A 20,595-nucleotide genomic window follows, 5' to 3' on the forward strand; every position below is an offset into this window, starting at 1 on the left:
TGAATCGACAGCAGCCAGACTATTTGAAGCTTTCTTCTCTTTGATGGAGTGCCAAAGCACACAGGCTCCATTACAGGGGAAAGGATCTGTAGGGCTTTTGTATGTGGAAAAATTTGTCAAAGGCAACGTGACAGCCTGGTTATGTCATTCCAACTGCTCCTTGATTTATTGTTATGTGGGTACCACTCCCATGCAGGTGCACTAGGGAGGAAATGCCTCATGCTGCTGCAATCATTTTTGGGCAGAAGTGGAGCTGATCTGTTAGCATATCAGTCTGCTGTCAACAGGGACTTGAGCAAGACTTTCTTCTGCTGAAACTGGGAGGAGACCCTTCAGTCAGTATAGCAGCCTTAAAAAAACTCTGAGGAATGACCACCAGCTGTAGTATAGCACCTCCTTGTCACAGTGTCCTGCTTTTCCACAACCATTAGTGATCTTCTTGTTGGGAGTTTTCACTGATACAGCTATTATCTAGAGGACAACTCTGCCTGGTGCAACTATACCACTCATGATGCATTTGGGAAATTTTTTTTTGTTTTCAGCAGAATTCACTTCAATGCCAAAACACATAGATGTTTGCAAACATCTGAAAATGCTTTCTCAGTCTACAGTACCATGGTCCCTATGCTGGTGAAATAAATGGGAGATACAGTGGGAATCACAAACTGCATGGCCAGATACAGTGTTCTGGAATGTTTAATAAATTCAGCTTGGAAGTCTCTGGAGAGCCAGTTAGCACCTTTCCTGATAGGATGCATTTCAAATACATAAATAAAATCACCATTGTTCATTTGACTCTATGAGTGCAACAGAAGAATAAATAATTCCCTTTGGTTAGTGGTGAGTAACATGAGGATTTCATTGCAACTTGTCAAAAAAACCATAAAAATTGAATGAGACTTCAAATGAAATAGCCCAGAAATAAGAGGAAGGCTCCAGTGAATTCAGTTTCTTTCTGCCACTGCTCACTCAGACCAGCAGATATTAAAAGCTCCTAGTGAAGTCTTGGTAGTCTAGCACCACACTAACACTTTTAATTTGGATGCTTTGAGTCCATGCTTTTGGCAGATAGAGCTGGATGTTCAGGTTCACTGTGCTTCTTATGAAAATTGAATTTTGTTGATATAGGGGTGTTTTCCTCCCAAACTTACTTGTGCACATTTGTATGGGTCAAAATCTATCAAGGTGTTGATAGAAGCTGTTCTAACACTTGAAAAAGGAAAAACCAAATTAATAAAGCAACCCACTAACCAATCCTGTTTTTCTTTTCCAACCAAACACAGTAAAATATGAATCTGTGACCATTTCTCATGGTCACAGTCATGGATGTCAAAGTCTGCAATACCATTGCTGTACACAATGAAATGTGCAACATCTTTACTCTACTTTCTTAAGACATGTCTTAATTGTCTCCCTTTCAAGTCACAGAAATTCAGAGTGAGACAAATGAGACCCAGATTCTTTGCTCATCAGCTAACACAGGGGCCTTCTGAGACTGTGGACCCTCTCCCTTCTGACCCAAAACACTGAATTTTTTCTAATTGACACGGCTTCACCTGCTACATGTCCAGTGCAGATGCAGGGAAAGGCCAGTTTGTCTTGCAGAGTTGTCCATGCTAACTGGGTTTTTTTAATCCTTACCTGAAAATGTGTTCAGGTTTGTCCTATATTTCCTACTTCAATAGTCTGAGTTACATTTCAGAGCTACTCCCAAAGCACTGTAGTGGTGTGGAAAGAGTCAGGTTGTGAAGTCTGTGCATCCAGTGAGCTGTCAGCTACTGTTCTGTCAAGACCAAGACATTTTTAAAATAAAATAGTCTGGCTGGTGTTATCTGCACAACAAGTCAAAGGTTAGAGCCTTTCTACTCAAGCTGCCTAGATGAATCAAGCTGTGCATCCTGGCACATCTCAGCTGGAAACCAGCAGGATTACTGAGCACAATTCTGCCCTGCTTCTGCATCCTGCTGTCCTGCTGGTGGCACACAGAGCAGGAGCAGGAGCTTATTCTGATTGAGGCACTCCCTTGTGTGGCTGCTGGGCATGGTCCCTCCAGCAGGGAGTTGGGGCAGACTGTGGTGAACTCCTCAGAGGCTTTACAGAGGAGCAAAGCAGGTTTCTGGGCTTACCTATTTCTGATGCCCACTGTGTTCACAAACCCTACAGACCCTCCTTCCTCCCCCCTTCCTTCAAGTCTCATTGCTGTTGAACCCTCTGGAGATGTCAGTGAGGAAAGACTGCTTGGGTTTGCTTCTGAGCTCCCTGGGTGGTGGCAGTGAAGCTGTGAGATGCCACAGAGAGCCTGACTGAATCTGTTAGTAAAGACAAGCAGCCCTTAAAAACTTTGCCAGGTGTTTTGCTGAGCACATTTTTACAGCACAAGCACTCCAGCAGTTTGCCGTTGTAACTCTGACATTTTGAGCTGCTTTTACTGGGAAATTCAGCTTCTTAATTCAGATTTGAAAATCCTTGTGTTCTGATCCATCTGTCAGCAGCCTACCTCCCCCACCACCCCCAACAAGCCAGTAGTGCCACTGGAGTGGGCATCTGGAGTGGTACCTAAGCCTGACCCCACAGTCATCAACAAGCACATCCGGAAACTGGTGGATGTAAGTATTTGGAACATTACACTGGTCTAAGAGAATGGCAGGTTTGATATTTTCATCATTATAATCAGTTTCAAGCTTATAATGACATTGTTATGGTTGGGGTGAATTTCAGACATACCATAACAAATTTGAGCCATTACTGATACCTTCAGAAATACTTATTTTATTCCTGCAGTCACCAATGGGACTAGTAAACAGGTTTCTGGGTGCAAGGAGCAGGCTTTCAGAAGCATCTGGCTGCTGTTTAATAGGTTTGTCTAGCAAATATAAATTCAGAGTGCAAGTTTATTTTCTGCAGGTCTAGCCACATAGCCACAGCTGAAAAGAAAGCAACTCAGAAACAAGGTCTCATACATAAACAGGTCCAATGAACTTTTCTGGAAACTATTTCCGGTTTTTAACTTGCTGTTAGTTTACTGTCCAGAGCATGTTATGTATGGTAAAGATAGCATTGTCTTGATGTCTCTTTAAAAATGTGGACATGAGGTCACACAGAATTAGAGCTGGGATCTTCTAGCTCCAGTTTGGAAGGTGATGTGTTGTGCTAGGTAATGTAAACAAAGCTAAACACCTTCAGATTCCTTCAGAGAGACTGAACTTTTCTTTCTTCTTTTTACAAATTAATCAGTATCTCTGGGAGGAACTATTAAATTCTGGTTTTGTTTTTGTTACAGATCACAAATTGGGGTTATGTTGTTAAGATAACCTAAACAAACTCTTGAGTTCTCTCACCCAGATTTCAAATATAATTTGTTGTTTACTTTTTGTACGTGACCTTTTTTAAAAAAAGTTTAATTTTTCTTCTAATGTGGGATACCAGAAATGTACATGCTGTTCCTGAATTGCTTTTGTCAGTGCCATATGTGTTGATAAAAATGACTCCACATCCAAACCTCTCTTTGATATCTTGTTAAATAGGAAGTCTGCCACAATTCCTTAATCTTTCCAGAATGTGCTGGGTGGGAGTTTATGTTTGTTCCTATAGTTGAGGGAGTTGCAGTTCCCCATTCCACAATTTTGGCCTGGTTCAGAACATGTGATTTGAGTTTGACAGGATTAAAGCATGGTTTGGGGCTTTTATGGATACAGCTCACTAAAAGGCTCACACCACTCTACAAGTGTTTTCACTTTGCCAGTATTTGTTGTTTACTTGCTGCTTTGAGTTGTGCTTTAGCCATTGTTTTTATTACAAAAAGTGTTGAATACTACTTGGGTTTGTGTTTTATTTCTGTCTTTATGATGTTTTTTTGAGGTCTGCCAGTCATTTCATAGAAATGGGTTTCATATAATGTTCTTGTTAAAACAGATGTAGTGTCCCTTGTGACAGGGACACTCCAGATGCCTTTCAGGGGTCTTGGTATATTGATGTAATGTCTTTATCAACAACATTTTCATCTAACAAAGGAGCCTGTACTTCACTGTGTGCCTCTCAGATAGCCATATTGACTTTGACACTCATGTTTTTACCATCAGCATGGCATGTAGCTTTAACACCAGAGATGTTTGCACATCTCTGCAAACAGGAAGACAGAATACAGCGACTCCTTAGCAGCTAAGGAGGACACCCATTACTGCATGTGACCTTTAAATTTGATCCCATGTCTGTTTTTGCTTAGTGGTGGGTTGGGGTGGGTTGATGGAAGAGAGTCGTTGTTAGGCACAAATTGCTCATGACTGGGGTGTCAAAATATTAGTAAACAAAATAGATTGAAACAGTACTGTGGCAGAGTAGAGGTGACCACCTAAGAGAAAAATGAAGCCAAAACCATCTGAAATACTCATGGGAAAGCTGCTGTTGTTTATATTGTTGTTATACTTATGAAGCAAAGGGAATATGTCATCACCTGGGGCAGAATTTTAGTGACATTTCCATCAAAGAAGAAAAAGTAAAGCAAGAATAATTATGTGTGAAGACATGTGGAGGATCATCACTAGATAAATGCTGATGTCAAGTTTCCCTTAAAAATCAGCAACTTTTCCCATAGAGTCAAATAATATGCATATTGAAATACTAAGGAAAATAAAAGGAATAAAACAGATGCAACAGAGCATCTGAATAGCTAAATAAAACATTAGTTTGCATGTAATTATATTGTTGAAGAGGCTGGTATAGACTCAGGATAAACTAGATAATAGTACAATAGCATCTTTTTGTTTTTCTCTCCAGTCTGTCTTTAGGAACTACGATCACGACCATGATGGTTATATATCTCAGGAAGACTTTGAGAGTATAGCTGCCAACTTCCCCTTCTTGGACTCTTTCTGTGTACTGGACAAAGACCAGTAAGCTTGGAGATCTCTTTGTGGTGTTTTTTCCCCCTTTTCCTCAATTTGAAAATTCAGAAAATACATAAATTGAAGAAGCAGCAGCTCCCAAATTTCTTGTGTCTGACAAGATTACTGAAAGCCGAATTCTATTATCATTTAAATTCTTATACTCTAGGCTGGAGTCCTGCTTTACCTGGTAATTTAAAAATCATTTATGTAATAGCTTAATGACAAATTCCTGCTGGGACTGACTCAAAACCCTACAGTACTGTAAAATTACAGTGGAGATACTCTGCTCAGGCCAGGCATCAGACTGATGAAACAAATAAGTTCTGTACAGCACATGGGAAATGAGTGCATGTCGCAGAGAGGGGGTAACAAATACTCTAGAAGGTATATATAACATCCATTTCGTAGACAGCTGGGCTTGATTATTCTTGTTATCCAGAATCTCTTGTTATCCAGTGAAGGCTGGTGGCCAGCCAGAGGCATAACCTTGTTCTGTGTGAGCAGTAAGTCAAGGTCCTTCATTTAGTGGCCAGATCTGTGCTCTCATACCACTAACAGGTGAGATAACAAGGTTCAGTGTTACTGTTTAAAGAAATATAAGAACCACAAAGACTGTAAGGGTTTTTTCCTTCCAGGACTCTTGCAGCTCTTTCAAAGGATGTGCTTTGTGTGCTATGTGCTTTCTGCAATGAGAAAACCCCAAATTTTTCAGTGCCAAGAGCAATGACAGATCTGCTCTACTTTTTATTTCCCTTACAGAGATGGTCTTATAAGCAAAGAAGAAATGATGGCTTACTTTCTGAGAGCTAAATCACAGTTTCAGTGTAAAATGGGACCGGGGTTTATTCATAACTTTCAGGAAATGACGTATCTTAAACCAACTTTCTGTGAGCACTGTGCAGGATTTGTAAGTATGATTTTAATAATAGCATATCTTAAAAACAACTTTTAGCCTTTAATGTATATGAGGTGGAACTGGCTCCATGCATTGCTCAAGTGTCTTGGCCAAATAATATCTCATGGCATTCAGAAGCAAAAAACATTTACTCTTGTTGTAGCTGCGCTATCCAGTTTTGATTTAGTGGTTTCTTAAAACTGCTGTTTGTAGGAATTTCTGTTGGGGGGAACAATTATGTTGGCTAAAGGATGTTAGAGACTATATGAATGGTCTTACGTAGTTTATCTTAAATTCTTTAATTTGGCTTGATTTCCCATGTACACAAGCTCAGGGGAAAATAGATGTCTGGAGCAGAGGATGTAGATGAGGCAAAAGCTGTTCTTTCTCAGGAAATTGCACATGGCAACCTAGATATGTTCATAATTCTCTGAGTGGCTGTAACAGCCCTAATTTTCCCCCTATTGAATTAACAGATCTTCTAATTTGGTAAAGAAATCAAAAGTGCTTCCAGCAATTCTGTACAATAAGAATTTGTAGAATTTATTAGTTGGAGGGTTTTTTTAATTTGCTTTTTCTCTCAGCCATAACTTACCAGATGTCACTTATTAGAATGCTCTCTACATATCTGGGAAAGAATTGGTTTTGTAGACATTTGTGTTGCTTGTAAACCTTCTCTAAGTTTTCCACTTCAAACCAAATGTAGTGAAGAATTACTATGATATAGAAATTACTTTAATGGACTCTCTTGGCTGAAATCAAATGTCCACATTTAGACAGCTAAAGCAGTAGGGGCAGAGGGCCATGTCCTCTGTTTGTGTGTGGCTCACATAACAGGCTGTAACTCAGACCCTGTCCCTGCTCTCCAGAACAGATAACTTTATTCCATGATCTTTTCCACTAAGCAATATTTCTTCGTGATGGTTGAAAGTACCAACAGCAGCACTGCAGAGTGCAAAAATGTGCCTCCTTTCAGCCCTGCCCTGGTGTTCTGCTCTAGCCCACGCTCCCATTTTCCACTCACATCTTTTGTGACGTGTCAGTCCTGTTTGGGTGCCTGAAGCCCCTATCACTGCCGCTGCCGCTGATCAGTGCCACGGGCAAGAAGGAATTCCGCCTATTTCCGCTGGAGCTGCAGAGGCCCTGGCTCCTGGTGACATGGTCAGTGCTGACGTAGGGGTGTGCTGCTGGCTCTCAGGCTGACAGCTCCAGCAGCCCCACGGGGCAGGGCCTGAGCCTGTTGTTCCAGGCTGCCTTGGGAAGACGTCATTGCGTTCGTGACACTCGGTGCGTGTTTGGAAGGCTTCCACGGCAAAGCAAGGCCCAAGGACTGCCCTGAAATGTTCTCGCCTGCAGATATTTTTCTCCTACATCAATTTTTTAATTGGCCATTGTTAGATTTTTCACGTCTCCCTGATTACATCCAGTGCAGGAATGCAAACGAGTAAGGGGTTCTACAGGAAATGGAAATAAGGTCATTTTTCCTGTCAGCTCACTGAAGTCATTGGCATTGTTCTGTGGATAGTTGGACTGATAGGACAGGAACTAACTACAGAATCTGCTGCATATTTGTTCTGCATTTCAGTGCTAGTCATCCACGGGTGGAAACCTAATCTCAAACTGATGCACTGATTCACAGTCAAAATAATGTGCACTGACCATGCAGCAGGATGAATTGACATGACAGTGCAATGCACACAGTTATTAGAATGCTACAAATGCTGAAGGTCAAACAAAGACCCAATGCCATTAAGCATCCCAAAGTTGATATGCCCATGGCCAGTCGCAGTTCCGTCCCAAAGCTTGAGCTGCACCTCATGGCAGGATGGGTGAGCAGCCGTCCTGCTAAGCTTTATAATCTGAATTTGCACAGATCCTCTTACCTTGGCAGCAAAGCTGTGTCAGACACATTCAAAGCTTTAGGTCAGAATTCATGACATGACACTTCAGTTAAGCTTCCACTGCAGTGTGTAACCACAACAGTGGTGCCAAATCTGAGTGGGAGGAAGGTACAGAGATAAGAAGGTGAGGAATGACTAGAGAGGCCTTCAGTGGGAACAGATTACAGCTTAAATGAAATAAGTAACAATCCATGTCTCTTACAGGGATCTTGTAAAAGAAATCTGGGAATATAGGTCATCTCTGGTCTTCCAGGGGGGACTGGGGTGCTCCCCTGTTGCTGCCTGAGCACAGCAGCTGTATTAGCTGTGCACATGTATGGCATTAGCAAGAAAAGAATAAGCCGCAGGCCTTCTGTGGACCCAGCTCCCACTGTTGTCCTTTCTGTTCTTTTGTTCACCATTCTTCTTCCTTGTCTAATCTATTTCTGCTCTCTCCAGAGCCCCATTTTTGCTTGCTATTTCTATTGTGCAGTATGTGGGGTGTTTTTTTTTTTTCCAGAATCTTTCCATTGTGTTTATTTTACTCTTTCCTTCGTATTTAGAATGATCTTCATCTCTTCCGTTTGACCCTTTCTTTAATGACTGTATTCACCCCCTGCTCTCTGTGCGTGTGTACTTATAAATCTGGTGATGAGCCACACACAGTTTCAGTTGCCTGGATGTGTTCACCCTCCCTCGTGAATGAGTTCAGGAAAAATAAACACCAAAGTCCCCAGTTTTTTTCCTTTTATGCTAGAGTTAGAAAAACTGCCCATTCCTCTCACTGCCTCTCAAGAATGGAAATGCTTGTTTTTATAATGCTGTGGCTGTAGATACAGTGCTGCTGAGTACATAGAAAACAATTTACTAGGGAGGTTCCCTGTTTCCAAGTAATCCTGCTCATGTGGCAGTGAAAGCTTCCCAAAAGTGGGACCACACACACTGGCCCTTGGATGTTTAGCATTTGGTAGTTGCAAGTGTATGTTGACAAGAACAGCTTTGAGGGAAGGCAAAGATGGAATTTCACGGCTTTTCTGCCTGTTTCATTCTTCATCTGTTTGGGTTGGGGTTTTTTTTAAGTTAGAAATGGCAGGTGCACAAATCAGATTGCTATGACTAGGTGTGCTAGGAATCAGTATGGGAACCAAGAACCCAGTTTTTATCCCCAGTGGTCTCTTCTTCTGCTCTGTTTGAATGTTTTGGGTAAGTGATGTATCTGGAGAATGGATGAACACAGGAAATTCTCCTGCAGATAACATTAAGGGAGCCTGGAAGAAGAATGTTTTCACTAAGCTTGATATGATAGCACATTTTAACCCATTCCTGGAAGCAAAAGTTATCTGTGTCTCTCCTTCTCTGGTAGTCCCATTACTACAAGTAAGTAGCAGAAGTAAGGGAGAAGCCACACAAGTCTTATCACAACTAGAGGGAGAGGTCTGCCTGACAGGAAGGGTGTTAAGAGCAGTTGTATCCTGTTTGTGCTTTTGTAGCCATTGGTACTTCCTCATTGTGACCTTGTTTTCCTTCCAGCTTTCTTTTCTGATTCCTTGACGTTCTTTTGTCTTTCTTTGCAGCTCTGGGGTATAATCAAACAAGGCTACAAATGTAAAGGTAAATAAATACTACAAGGATTCCTTTCAAGCTATGGGTGGTGGGTTGTAGTGCAAGTTAGTCAACCATACCTTTAACTAAAATGGCATTTATTCAAACACATCCTGCATTTGGTATTGTCCATGAGCAGTGACTGCTGGCACACTATGAATTTTCACTGCATTAGAATGCACATTACTACATTGGAATACAGCAGGAATGCAAAGATTCTGTGAGATAAAGGTCCAAAGCAGCCCCTGACTCCGTGACTTCTTACCAGTAAAGAAAGCTGTAACTTTCTACCAGTAAAGACCTTGTAAATTGGAAGACCAAGTGTTTTTGTCCTAACACTGAGAGATCCTGAAATATATCCCCTGTGACTCAGGCCAGGAAAAAGTCTGCTGGCAACAGTTTGTACATCCATGTGCATCCATGTGCCTATAGTGAAGCGTGCATGCAATTTAATAGTGGCTGAGCTAGAAATAGAGAAATATTTAATTCCTAGACTGCCCAGCAGGTCTCATTGCAAGACCTTCTTCAGACATTCAACTCATAAAAAATGCTAGAGCTCTTACATCCCACTCCTTTGCCTTCATAAATATTTAATTTCTTATGCAGTACTTGTACCATATTAATCAGGTCAGACCAAAAAGGGTATTGTAGTGGTCCTCATTGGCTTTTAAATCCTGGACCTGTTTATTTCTCAAGCAGCCCAACTCTCGCTGAAGGACACTGTTGATTTTCATAGCTGTAGCTGCCTCTCAGTTATTCAAAGGGGAAGATTCACATTTGTACTGTTTTCACTTAGTCTTACATAGACTCCAAGGAGAAGGATAAAGAAACCACAATAATTTTTTTAGGATGCACCATACTCCTGTCTCTCTCTCTCCAGCCACAAACCTCTCTTCCTCAGAGTGGGATGGGAAAAATGTCCATGGCTAAATTAACATATGTAATTCAGATATTCCTGATTACTTATCTATCATCTTAGAAGCTTTGAAAGGGCTGGTTGCAGTCTATAGATTTATTGGTAGGATGAGGAAACGAAGGTAAAGTTTTGTCACACCAACCTGTAAACTCAATCTGAGATCTGAAAGTTGAGCTTCTGTCCTGCATCACTGCCTGTAGCAGTGGCCCAGTGGAGACTGAGCAAAAGTGGTTCTGTAAAGTCAAAGTTACAGGCAATGAAGCATGAAAGTAGCAGAGCAGAGCTGCTTACTCAGATCCTGCAGTGCTCAACAAGTGTGAGGGTGCCTGCCTTTTGCTGCAGCAAAACCAGCTGCTCTGTGTTCCAGCATCACTGCAGTGTGACACCCATTAGGGATGAGCTCTGCCTTCGGCACAGAGCTGCCATCCTCTGTTTGAACACACCAGGGGGAGGGAGGGATTTCCTTCTCCCAGGTCTGCTGCTTACCCCAGCACTGTGAGTAATGAGATAAAAGCCAGACTGCATGGTCTGCGAGTGGTAGAAGGAGTCCTGCACTTCAAGAGAGATCTTTAGTGTATCTGAGGGAGTGTGTCACCTTTGAGGCAGAGAAAGCAGAGCTGGGCATGGGCTGCTGCATTAGTCATAAGAACAAGGTGTTGGCAGAAAGCAGAACTCTCACCCATCATGCCAGAGCTGCTGCCATGAGCAGAGAGGTTCCTACAGCAGAGCCATAAATGGTTGATATTTAAATAAATTAAATAAACCTTGACAATGCTCACCCAGAACAAAATGTTGGGCTGTGGAGCAGCAGAAGAGAAATAAGGGAGATGGGAATTTTTAGACAATGGAAAAGGATAGAGAGGAGAGCAAGATTGTGTTTGGGGCACATTCTCCACCCTTCAGCCCTTTCTTGCATGTAAGATCCATACTCCAGCCACACTTCAGACAAATGTACCTAGTCATGATGTATCCACAGTGATTTAAATCCCAGCAGAGGCTTGGAGTGCAGAAAAGACTCAAAAAGTCTTTTCTGAGTGGATGATACACTTCCACAGACCTCATTCATGTGCCAATGTTGCTTACTGAACTACTTTTACTTTTACTTAGTTTTAACATACAATAGTCTACATTGACCTCCAGCAGTCCTTCCAGACACTCAGGGTATGGATGCTCTGGTGTCTTCCAACCAAACCTGCTTACTATAATGGGCCCTGCTGGGACAGATAAAAGCCAGCCAAATAAATAACCTATACCCCTCTTGGTGGGAGCAGAAGTTTTATGTAGGGCATATACAGGATCATATCATTCCACATCTCTTCTTTGAGACTATTTTATGATTAAAATATCATCTTCCCTCTTCTCTTCTGCTGCCATTTTTCTACTAATGGCTGTCATGGAAATAATCCTTTTTTTTTTTTTTTTTGTAATGCTCTTCACACCAAATGATCCATTTCTGTGACACTCTTCACAACTTCTGTCAAACTTTTTGTCCCTTCAAAGTCCTTTCTTGGTATCTGCCTGCTAATAGCCCTGAGGGATTACCAGATAGTTGTGGCTTTCCATTTGATGACTTGACAACTTATTTTTTTACAGATTGTGGTGCCAACTGTCACAAGCAATGCAGAGACCTGCTTGTGCTGGCATGCAGGAAATTTTCCAGAGGAACTTCAGTAGGCAGCAACCATGGGTCTCTTCCTAGCAGTCCATCTCTGCCTCCAGGTGAGAACAGTTTTCTTCCTGTTTTAAACCATTTCTGGAATCCTCTCTAATGGCCAGTGTCCTTGCTGCTATTTTTAATTTTTCGTTTGCATCAACACACAAAGCAGCACCTCTCCTTTTTGCTGCACTATGGCTTGTGTTCAGTCCTTAGATTAAAACATCCTTTTCTCCAGGGATGGCTTTACTGTCCTGTCTAAGGCTTACTATCCTCCTTACTGGCACCCCATCCCAGCTGAAAAGAAATGAAATGGTGTTTCTCCTTTTTTATCACTTAGGAGCAAGGAGACGTAGGGCACAATTCTAGAATTGCCTTATGCCCTGAGCATGCAGATGGTAAGACAATAAAATCTGTACACACAGTGTCAGAAACAGTTTCCAAGCAGCATGTGGATATTGATAATTATAGCACTGCCTCATACAAAGGGTTACCTCCCCACCCTCCCCCATGTTTGTTAACTTTTTGTAAAGACCTTGAAGCAGAATACTTAGACAAAACAATTCCACCCTCTCTTTCAGTCCAAGATGAAGTATTTGAATTTCCCAGTGTTGCTGCAGAACACCAGGACCTTGATGGCAGAGCTATCACCCTCGTCACTGGCTCTTCACGGAAAATTTCCGTGCGGCTGCAGCGGGTGACCACCAGCCAAGCAACACAGACAGAACCACTCTGGCATGAGCCAGGCTGGAATGATTCAGGTTCCCACACTTTCCCCAAAATGAAGTCCAAATTCTACGGAAAAGCTGGGAAGAACAAAGGCTTTGCAAAGTGGGAGAATGAAAATCCCAGCATGCAGGCTGATGTAGAGCTAGAAGCCGAGGCCCCACAAGATATACAGGATCACAATGGAATAGAAACTCTCCCAGAAACACAAGAATCCGAGGTGAGTTCCAGAAGAAGCCAAGACAGTTTAAAATCTGCTAGTCTGAAGTCTCATAAGGTTATTTGATGGCTTTCAGGGTGCTTTTTCATTCAAATTTGTCATTGCTTCTTGCACAAGAGTCACTTTCAGAAGAACGCTAAATCATCCATAGATCCCTGTTTTCTACACTGCACTACACATGTGCTATGACACTGTAACTGGAAGTTTGGGTCCTGGTGTCAATGTATGCTTTTTAGTAGTTGGTACTTCTTATTTTGAAAAGCAATAAAGTAGCCTAGTGGATATCTGGCCACCTTCTGTCCTGTTTTATCCTTGCATTGCACAGTTCAGGGCTCCATGAGAGAGCAACACTCACAACAATTACCATTCTGACAAATACAGGAGTCCAGGCCAGGGCAGGGCATTGATCTGATGTCTGTTGCTGTCATCCATAAAGTTTATGCTTCCAAAGCCTCGTGCTTTTATTGACCATCTCTGCCAGCATGTAAATGCTTATTTTCTTCTGCTTGCAGGACAGCTGATTGCTCACCCTGAAGCACAGAAAGCTAAAGATGACAACTACAGCAAGTGTTGATGGACTGTCACAGACCACATTTGGCCATAAGGAGTGTTCCCATACCTCATCCTTTTAAAGCCAACCATTGCCCTGTTTTCTTAGCTGAAAGGTGTTATAAGGCACTATTTATTTCCTCATGAGGAAGCCATTTCGATGAACATTGCACAGCCACAGCAGAACAGATCTCTGTGCTCAGTGGTTTCTCTTGTATGACTTCCGTGGAAACTTTCTCTATGTGCCAGTGAGGATATATTCAGCCTTCTTTAAAGGCACTGCATCATTTCAGTATGTCTGCCAGCAACAGCAAGGGTGAGGACAGAAGCCAAGCATCCAAGTTTGTTCAATAACGCTCCTTTCCCAAGGCTTGTCATGATCATTTAAGGAAAGAAGTAGGTGTGTGTGTGTTGATTAAATCTCAAACAAAAATCTCTCCCAAAATACTCTATACTGAAATTCTTCATGCACCTGGAGTTTTGAATTTTGGCCATGTTTACATTGCTGCAGTGAACGTATTGGTGTTCAGCACAGTGATATTGGTTCCCAGACTGGGGATCCTTCAAAGAGGCAGCAGCTGGCTGAGACTGAAGGAATTCCAAGACACTATGTGTTTTTCTGGTTACACCACAATGGAGAAGGGTCATTTTTGCCAGCACTGATTATGGTAACATTAGCATGCAATAAACACTTTAGTTTTATGTGTGTGTGTATTTGTGTCCGTGTATATATGTGAGTTTGGTACTTTTCTCTGGTTAGAAAGCTGTACATGTTAAGACTAAATGTTCTGAAGAGCAATCTCCAAACCAGCAGATTGCTAAGGTAGGATCTAGCACCTGAATTATAATGGTCTGGTTTGAAGTTGCTTTTCCCAGAACTGTTAAGTTACTGAAAGAGGACAGTGCTCATCTGGAAAAAGAGAGAAAAACAAAACACCACAAAGCTCTAACCTGAAAAACTGGCACACGTGTTAGTCTTCTTATCCCATCTCCCCACAAAAACAGGGGTAGGGAGTGTGCATATGTAGCACACACTCTGATTTAAAACCCAGTTATAAGATGTCCTACAAAATCCAAGTTATTGCACCCTTCAACATGTTCTAAACCTTGAAGATGAGAGTAATTTCATAGACTTCCCTAACACAAAACTGACAGCTGCACTCCTCTGTGGTAATTTGACTGTAAACTGCACTGGGACTACATGATACCTGCCCAGGTTTGCATCCTGCAGGTTTGTTTTCCAGCACAACCAGTAGCAATAGTAAATAGTAAATCTGTGGAGACAAAAAAATTTTTAAAAACCATCCTCTTTACTGTTGTAAACTCAAGAGAAATAAGCACCGGTTTCCAAACTAGGCTGAGGGCCAGAAGCACACTTCATTCTTATGCTGCTGTGGGCAAAGAGCAAGCATTAGCAAACCCCTGGTGTTGATTTCCTGTGGTGGGTCAGCTGACGGGTCACAGCCACTGCTGCCGTTACAGTGCCCGGCTTGCTCACAGTGAAAATGCTCTGCTGGAGAATTTGAATAGAGAAATTTGGTTACCATCCAGGCTGTTGATGGAGCTGTTGAGATAAGCCTCTTAATGCTCTATAAATGAAATGTTCATGAGCAACTTCATTCTTAACATCACGTAGTTTTGGCCAGCATTTAGTCTGTAGACCTCAGCTCATTTCTTGCAGGCTTTTAGAAGTTATTTGTAGCTCTTGACTTACTCATCTCATCAATAAATCTCTTGCAAGCCTGGAAGCTCCAGTCAGTTCTATGCTTACCTCAGCAGCAGTTGCAGATCAAGGATAGTTTGCAGGCTCACTCAACTGATCCTGGTTAGCAAAATATTGCAGCCTCCAAGGAGAATCACAAAATCATTAGGGTTGGAAAAGACCTCTAAGATCAGCAAGTCCAACCTTTGACCAATCACCTTGTCAACTAAACCACGGCACTAAATGCCACATCCAGTTGTTTCTTGAACACATCCAAGGATGGTGACTCCACCACCTCCCTGGGCAGTCCATTCCAATGCTTAACAACCCCAACCATGAAGAAATTCTTCCTGAAATTCTTCATGAAATTGAGAAGGAATAGGTGAAAATTTCAAGTATCTGCTACAGCTGGAAACCCTTTGCTTCAGGCATTTAAGGAAGGGGAACACAGAGTGTTGTTGGCAGTAAGTGATCGTGGCCATTGAAAACAAGAAAGACACTGGGTAGAAATGCAGCCATTTTTCTCTCTCACACACCTCTCACTGCCCAGAAAGGAACAGATTTATCTTAGAAAATGTAATTATTTATTGAAAAAGCATTCACATGCTGTTTACAGAATGTGGATCTCCTAGTTCCACAGTAAGAATCTGAGTAGGGAGAGCTCACAGGGCGTGAACAAACATTTTAAGAAGTTGCTATGAACTTTTTTTTTTTTCCCCTGTGGGGAGGCCTGAATAAGAAATTTAGAAAATCTTTTTCTTTTCTTATTTCAAGTGGACGTTTTTTTCTGAACACGGGAAAGACTTATTTTCACAAAAACAATTTTAGTTACCCAATGTAGGCAAAGGAACAAAGAGTTTCTTGTTTGCTCTAACTTAACAAAATGCAGAAAGCATCAGCCATCAGAGTTCCTGCCTGATCTATGTGTCTTTGCTGGTCTTGGTGAAATCCTGCCTGCTAGAACTACAGCAATTCCAGGAGAGTGTCCAGGAGAAAGTGTGTCATAATGACAAGAAGGCTGGATTAATGAAGTAGCTAAAGTCAGATACAATCCCAAATGATGCTGTATACTTCCACCCTATCCATTCTCTCCTGTCTCAGGATCTTTTAAAAAACATGGGGGGAGATTGAAGGATTGTTTAAGAAACTAACTCTCCAAAACACCACACAGAGGAAAGAAGGAAGATTATGTCAAACCTTATTTACAGCTTGGTCTGCAAATGCCAAAGAATACAAGCAATAAGAGTAGGTGAAAAATGCAAGTGCTTGGATAGACCCTGTAAGAGATTATTTAGCTGTTTGAGCCAAACCCACCAGGACTTTCTGTGCTTGTTTAAAACCTCTGCAAAGCCTCATGTTGTACATAAGAGAGATTCAGCTTTGCTTCCAACTTTATGGAGTAAAGTGCTTGAGTGCTTCTCAAGGCGTCAGGGGGACATCTGGCTCTCTCAGACGGAAATGCAAAGTCAGGTTTGAACCCCAGCTCTCTCCTCTGCTCTAAACCTCCCCAGAGTCTTGCCCTCCGCTGCCCTCCACTCCCAGTCCTACTCAGCTTTTAGGCTTTAAAAGAACAAACCCAGCTTTACAAAGAAACATCTTCCTAGACAGAAGCCATCTTCTCAGAGGCACCTTCCTCAGGCAGGTGAAGTCTTGGGCAGGGGCAGGGAGAATATACTTGCTGACCAGAACTAGTCTGAAGCATGGATTTTCCCCAGCTGGGAAAGGTGAGCCATTTTCCTTTCAGTACAGCAGATGAGCTGAGCTGCAGAGCAAGGTTAGGGGCAGCCATTGCCTAAAATTTTACATTTTTCCAAAATTAAACAGCCTGTCACCTCTGTGGACTGTTGCTCAAGGACTCCTCTACAGAAGTCAAAGTGAAAGCATGTCCTATGTGCTTTCCCCCCAAGTCTTCCTCATGGGAAGCCCAGAAGCCTTTGGCTGAGCAGCCACAGGAGGATCCTTGCAGCCTTGGACACTAGTCCTAGAAGCTTTAGGCAACTATAGGGGAAATACAGATTTCACATGAAAGAAAGCTGCATGTGAAGTATACTGTACAGAGGCTGGGAAAAACCAACAAAACAAAACAAACCCCACAAAAACAACCAACCCAAAAAACTCCAAAACAAAACAAACCTCACCAAAAACAGAGAACACAAATAACAAGACAGACAAAGTAAATGCAGGAAGAAACACGCTAAGAGATCTCTTTCTCTATGTGACACCAAGAAGGGAATGGAGGGAGGGAAGGAAAGGAAAGGAAAGGAAAGGAAAGGAAAGGAAAGGAAAGGAAAGGAAAGGAAAGGAAAGGAAAGGAAAGGAAAGGAAAGGAAAGGAAAGGAAAGGAAAGGAAAGGAAAGGAAAGGAAAGGAAAGGAAAGGAAAGGAAAGGAAAGGAAAGGAAAGGAAAGGAAAGAAGGAAGGAAGGTTGGTTTTGTAGCGGCAGGAGAAACAAGGGTTTGTTTGTTTTGTGACTATTATAGCACAAACAAAATCTAATCAAGGTTTGCTTCATTCAACATCAGCCTACTAACTGATGAAAATATCCATACAGCACAAAAATTAGTTCCAAGTACTTCTCAAGAAAGCCTTGACAAAAGAGCTGGCAGGGTCATTGCAGAAATGGATGCAAGTTTGGAAAAAGTTTTTGAGTTATCAGTACTGATTTGGATTTTCAAAATAAGCATTGCAGCCAACAGGGTAAACTCATTGGAAAATCCGTGCACTGCACTTTAAAGTGCTGTTTACAGCTGTGGACAATCTGGTCCTAGGAGACAGAAAAGCCATCAGCAAAAGGCTACTGCTGGGGCAGTATGAAATTTAGCCAAAAAGTCTGCTTTTTCCATGAGTGGAGCTAATGCCGGAAAGTTTAAAGAGGCCTTATCACCTTCATCTCTGCTCCATGTGTGAAAACGGGTTATGACTTTCCACCTGCCCACAGCATAGGCAGATTCCCTCTTTCTTTGGTTTTACAATAGTGTTTTCCTCCTTTTTGTACTTGTTTTTCTCTCCTCTGTTGTGGGAAAGACCCACGTGGACAAGAGAGGAAATTACTGGACAATAACAGGGAAACAATGACACTGACAGCAGTCAGAGCTATAAAAAGCATCAAGTAAACACAAAGGAAAAATATTTTTTTCCCTTCTACCCTTGTTTGTCAAGCCATTAGAGCTGTGACTTATTTTCAGCCAAGGAGGGGAGAAGGCAATGTTTACAGCTGGTAACAGCACTTGCTTTTCAGACTGTGTCCCCTTGAAAAGTCATAACCTGAACCAAGCAAGTACATGAGTATGCTGAGAGCCTACACAGGGGAAACACCTCGGCATACTGCTCTCCAATCCAACACTGCAGTGGCTTAGGTAGTCTAAGGGTTTGCTAGAGAAGCAAACTCGGGGTTTGATAAAGCAAACAAGGGTATGATAAAGCAAACTTTATGATAAAGCTGGGTTTGTTCTTTTAAAGCCTAAAAGCTGAGTAGGACTGGGGGTGGGGGTCAGAGGAGGGCAAGACTCTGGGGAGGTTTAGAGCAGAGGAGAGAGCTGGGGTTCAGCATTAGCCAGCTTGCTTGGGACTGCTAAATCATGCTCAACACCTTAAAAATGCATTGATAGATCCATACTGTTCCTGTTGTCCAGGGAAATCAGAAGTTCAGAGAGAGCAGAATCACAAGCCTAACAGTCAACACTTGGACTCTCTACTGCAGTGTAAATGTGGCAAAACTAAGACTAAATTATGTGCAATAAAAAGGTATTTGAGGACTTGTTGGCAGGTCTACATTAACCTAACAGGGAGCTGAATCAACTTCCAGTACCACAAGAATTGACACAAGCCTTTTGGACACTCAAAAGTCATCAAATCCCAGTGATAATCCTTATTCCCCACTGCATTCTTTCCACTTCAACAGTTTAATTTTCATTTTCTAGGTGCATAACCTGTCACAGGGAATACTCCTACACCACAGGACTTTTCAAGCTCCAACCACTTCTACGTAACTATCTACTGCCATGAATCTTGCTTCCCTTCTCCCAGTTTCTATCTCAGATAGTTGACTGGTAAGCCTCTAGTTCTAATTGAGCCTGAGGTTGGTTGAGGCACTTGCCACTTTCCTCAATTCAGATGCAAGTAACAGTGTCCTGGAGACAGACAGCTGAAGCCTTAAGGCAGGTTACCCACAGGCTCTGGCTGAGAAGCCAAATCCATAGCTTGAGGAGGCCCTCTGGGGCCATCAGCCATCATGGCACAGCACCATGGAGCTACACATTTCAGGATTTTGGCTGCTGAAGTAGAAGAATCTCATCAAGAGAGCAATTACCAGCCAGCTAAAGATAAAACTACTCGGGGAGCAGCTACAAGCCAAAAGGCTCTGAGTTATTTTCAGTGCAAGCTCAGTTTGACCCACTTTCCCTCCTGGCTGTGGTACTCCTTTACTGACAGTAAGAAATCAATTTTTATCTCTTCCTCAGACCTGCAAGGAAAACTCAACTATGACTACAGTGCATATGGATCATGGTATTCCAAGTCAGGGAGTAATGCACCTGATGTGGGAAGCAAGTGTGCCTCTCTCTCCCCATAGTTATGTTACTGCATATTGACAATGCTTGAGAGACAGTGATCCTAACACAGGGAATGGAAAGGCAATGCAAGTGAAGCCTTTAGGAAACAAAAGCTGCTAGAGAAAAAAGGCAGATGGAAAAAACAGAACAAGATGCCTACAGCTTGTGGGAGAAGAGTGGCAAGGAACAGGAAGGCCAAGAGGAAGAACACTGTCTCCCTGGCTCGCTTACTTGCCTTTTTAATCTGCTGGAGTTCTGCTTTTGATCATGATGCACAATGAAATCAAACACGTATATCCAATCCACCACAGTCTAATAACATCCACAACCCATCTCACTTCTCCCAGCTTCTATTTAAGAGATTCCCCCCAGTGCAGCAGTGCAGAAATCATGTTTGGAAAACAGTAACTATCAGAACATCATACAGAGAATAACAAAGCAGTGGCTGTTTGCTTTCATTAATCAAAGCTGCTCTCTCCACATACACAAAGCTTGTTTTCTCTGGGGAACAAAGAAGTCACAGCACACTAGGAGGAAACAATAGAGTAAGGAAAAACAACAACAGCTGGCAGAAGCAAAGTGTTTTCTTTCCTGTTGGAAGAGTAAAGCCTCCTGGTGTTGACTTCTGATTTTTTTTTAACTTTCCCCCTCAAACAGGAATAAACTGGGACTTGGCTTACCCTAAGTCATGGAAGAGGAAGGAGGAGAAGGAGCATATTTTGATGATAAAAAGCTATATGTGAGGAGGAAGGGGAAGCTCCTACTCCACCCCAGCATCAATTCACCATGTCACAGCGTGCAAAGGTGAGACTCTGCACTGCAGCAACAGCTACAGCCTTACAGAGGAACTGGCAGTTCTGGCACAGAAAGCAATCTCTGAAGGCACTGATGTAACTCCACCAGGGGCTCTCTGAAGAGCCTCCTGAGTTTCCTCTTGCTAGGAACAAGTTTACAGCACTCTTAATGCACTGACAGAAAGCACCATCCTCCTTACAGTGAGGAGTGTGAAGAAAAGAGGA

At 42.3% G+C, this 20,595-nt stretch overlaps 1 protein-coding gene across 5 annotated transcripts in view; it reads left to right on the forward strand.

The window, feature by feature from the left end:
- Positions 1–14,002, forward strand: part of RASGRP3 (RAS guanyl releasing protein 3) — a 58,862-nt gene extending 44,860 nt beyond the window's left edge. For 4 of the 5 annotated variants that reach the window (XM_058801561.1, XM_058801556.1, XM_058801557.1 and 1 more), the window contains 7 exons: positions 2,490–2,606; positions 4,774–4,889; positions 5,643–5,790; positions 9,233–9,269; positions 11,770–11,895; positions 12,412–12,776; positions 13,289–14,002. In XM_058801561.1, coding sequence (XP_058657544.1) covers positions 2,490–2,606; positions 4,774–4,889; positions 5,643–5,790; positions 9,233–9,269; positions 11,770–11,895; positions 12,412–12,776; positions 13,289–13,297 — 918 coding nt within the window. In that variant the 3' untranslated portion in view covers positions 13,298–14,002. The remainder of the gene's footprint in view (positions 1–2,489; positions 2,607–4,773; positions 4,890–5,642; positions 5,791–9,232; positions 9,270–11,769; positions 11,896–12,411; positions 12,777–13,288) is intronic. The other variant, XM_058801560.1, reaches the window with a different exon arrangement.
- Positions 14,003–20,595: the final 6,593 nt, after the last annotated feature.

The sequence above is a fragment of the Ammospiza caudacuta genome, chromosome 3 (genome assembly GCF_027887145.1).
Source record: "Ammospiza caudacuta isolate bAmmCau1 chromosome 3, bAmmCau1.pri, whole genome shotgun sequence".
In the NCBI taxonomy this organism is placed as follows: Eukaryota; Metazoa; Chordata; class Aves; order Passeriformes; family Passerellidae; genus Ammospiza; species Ammospiza caudacuta.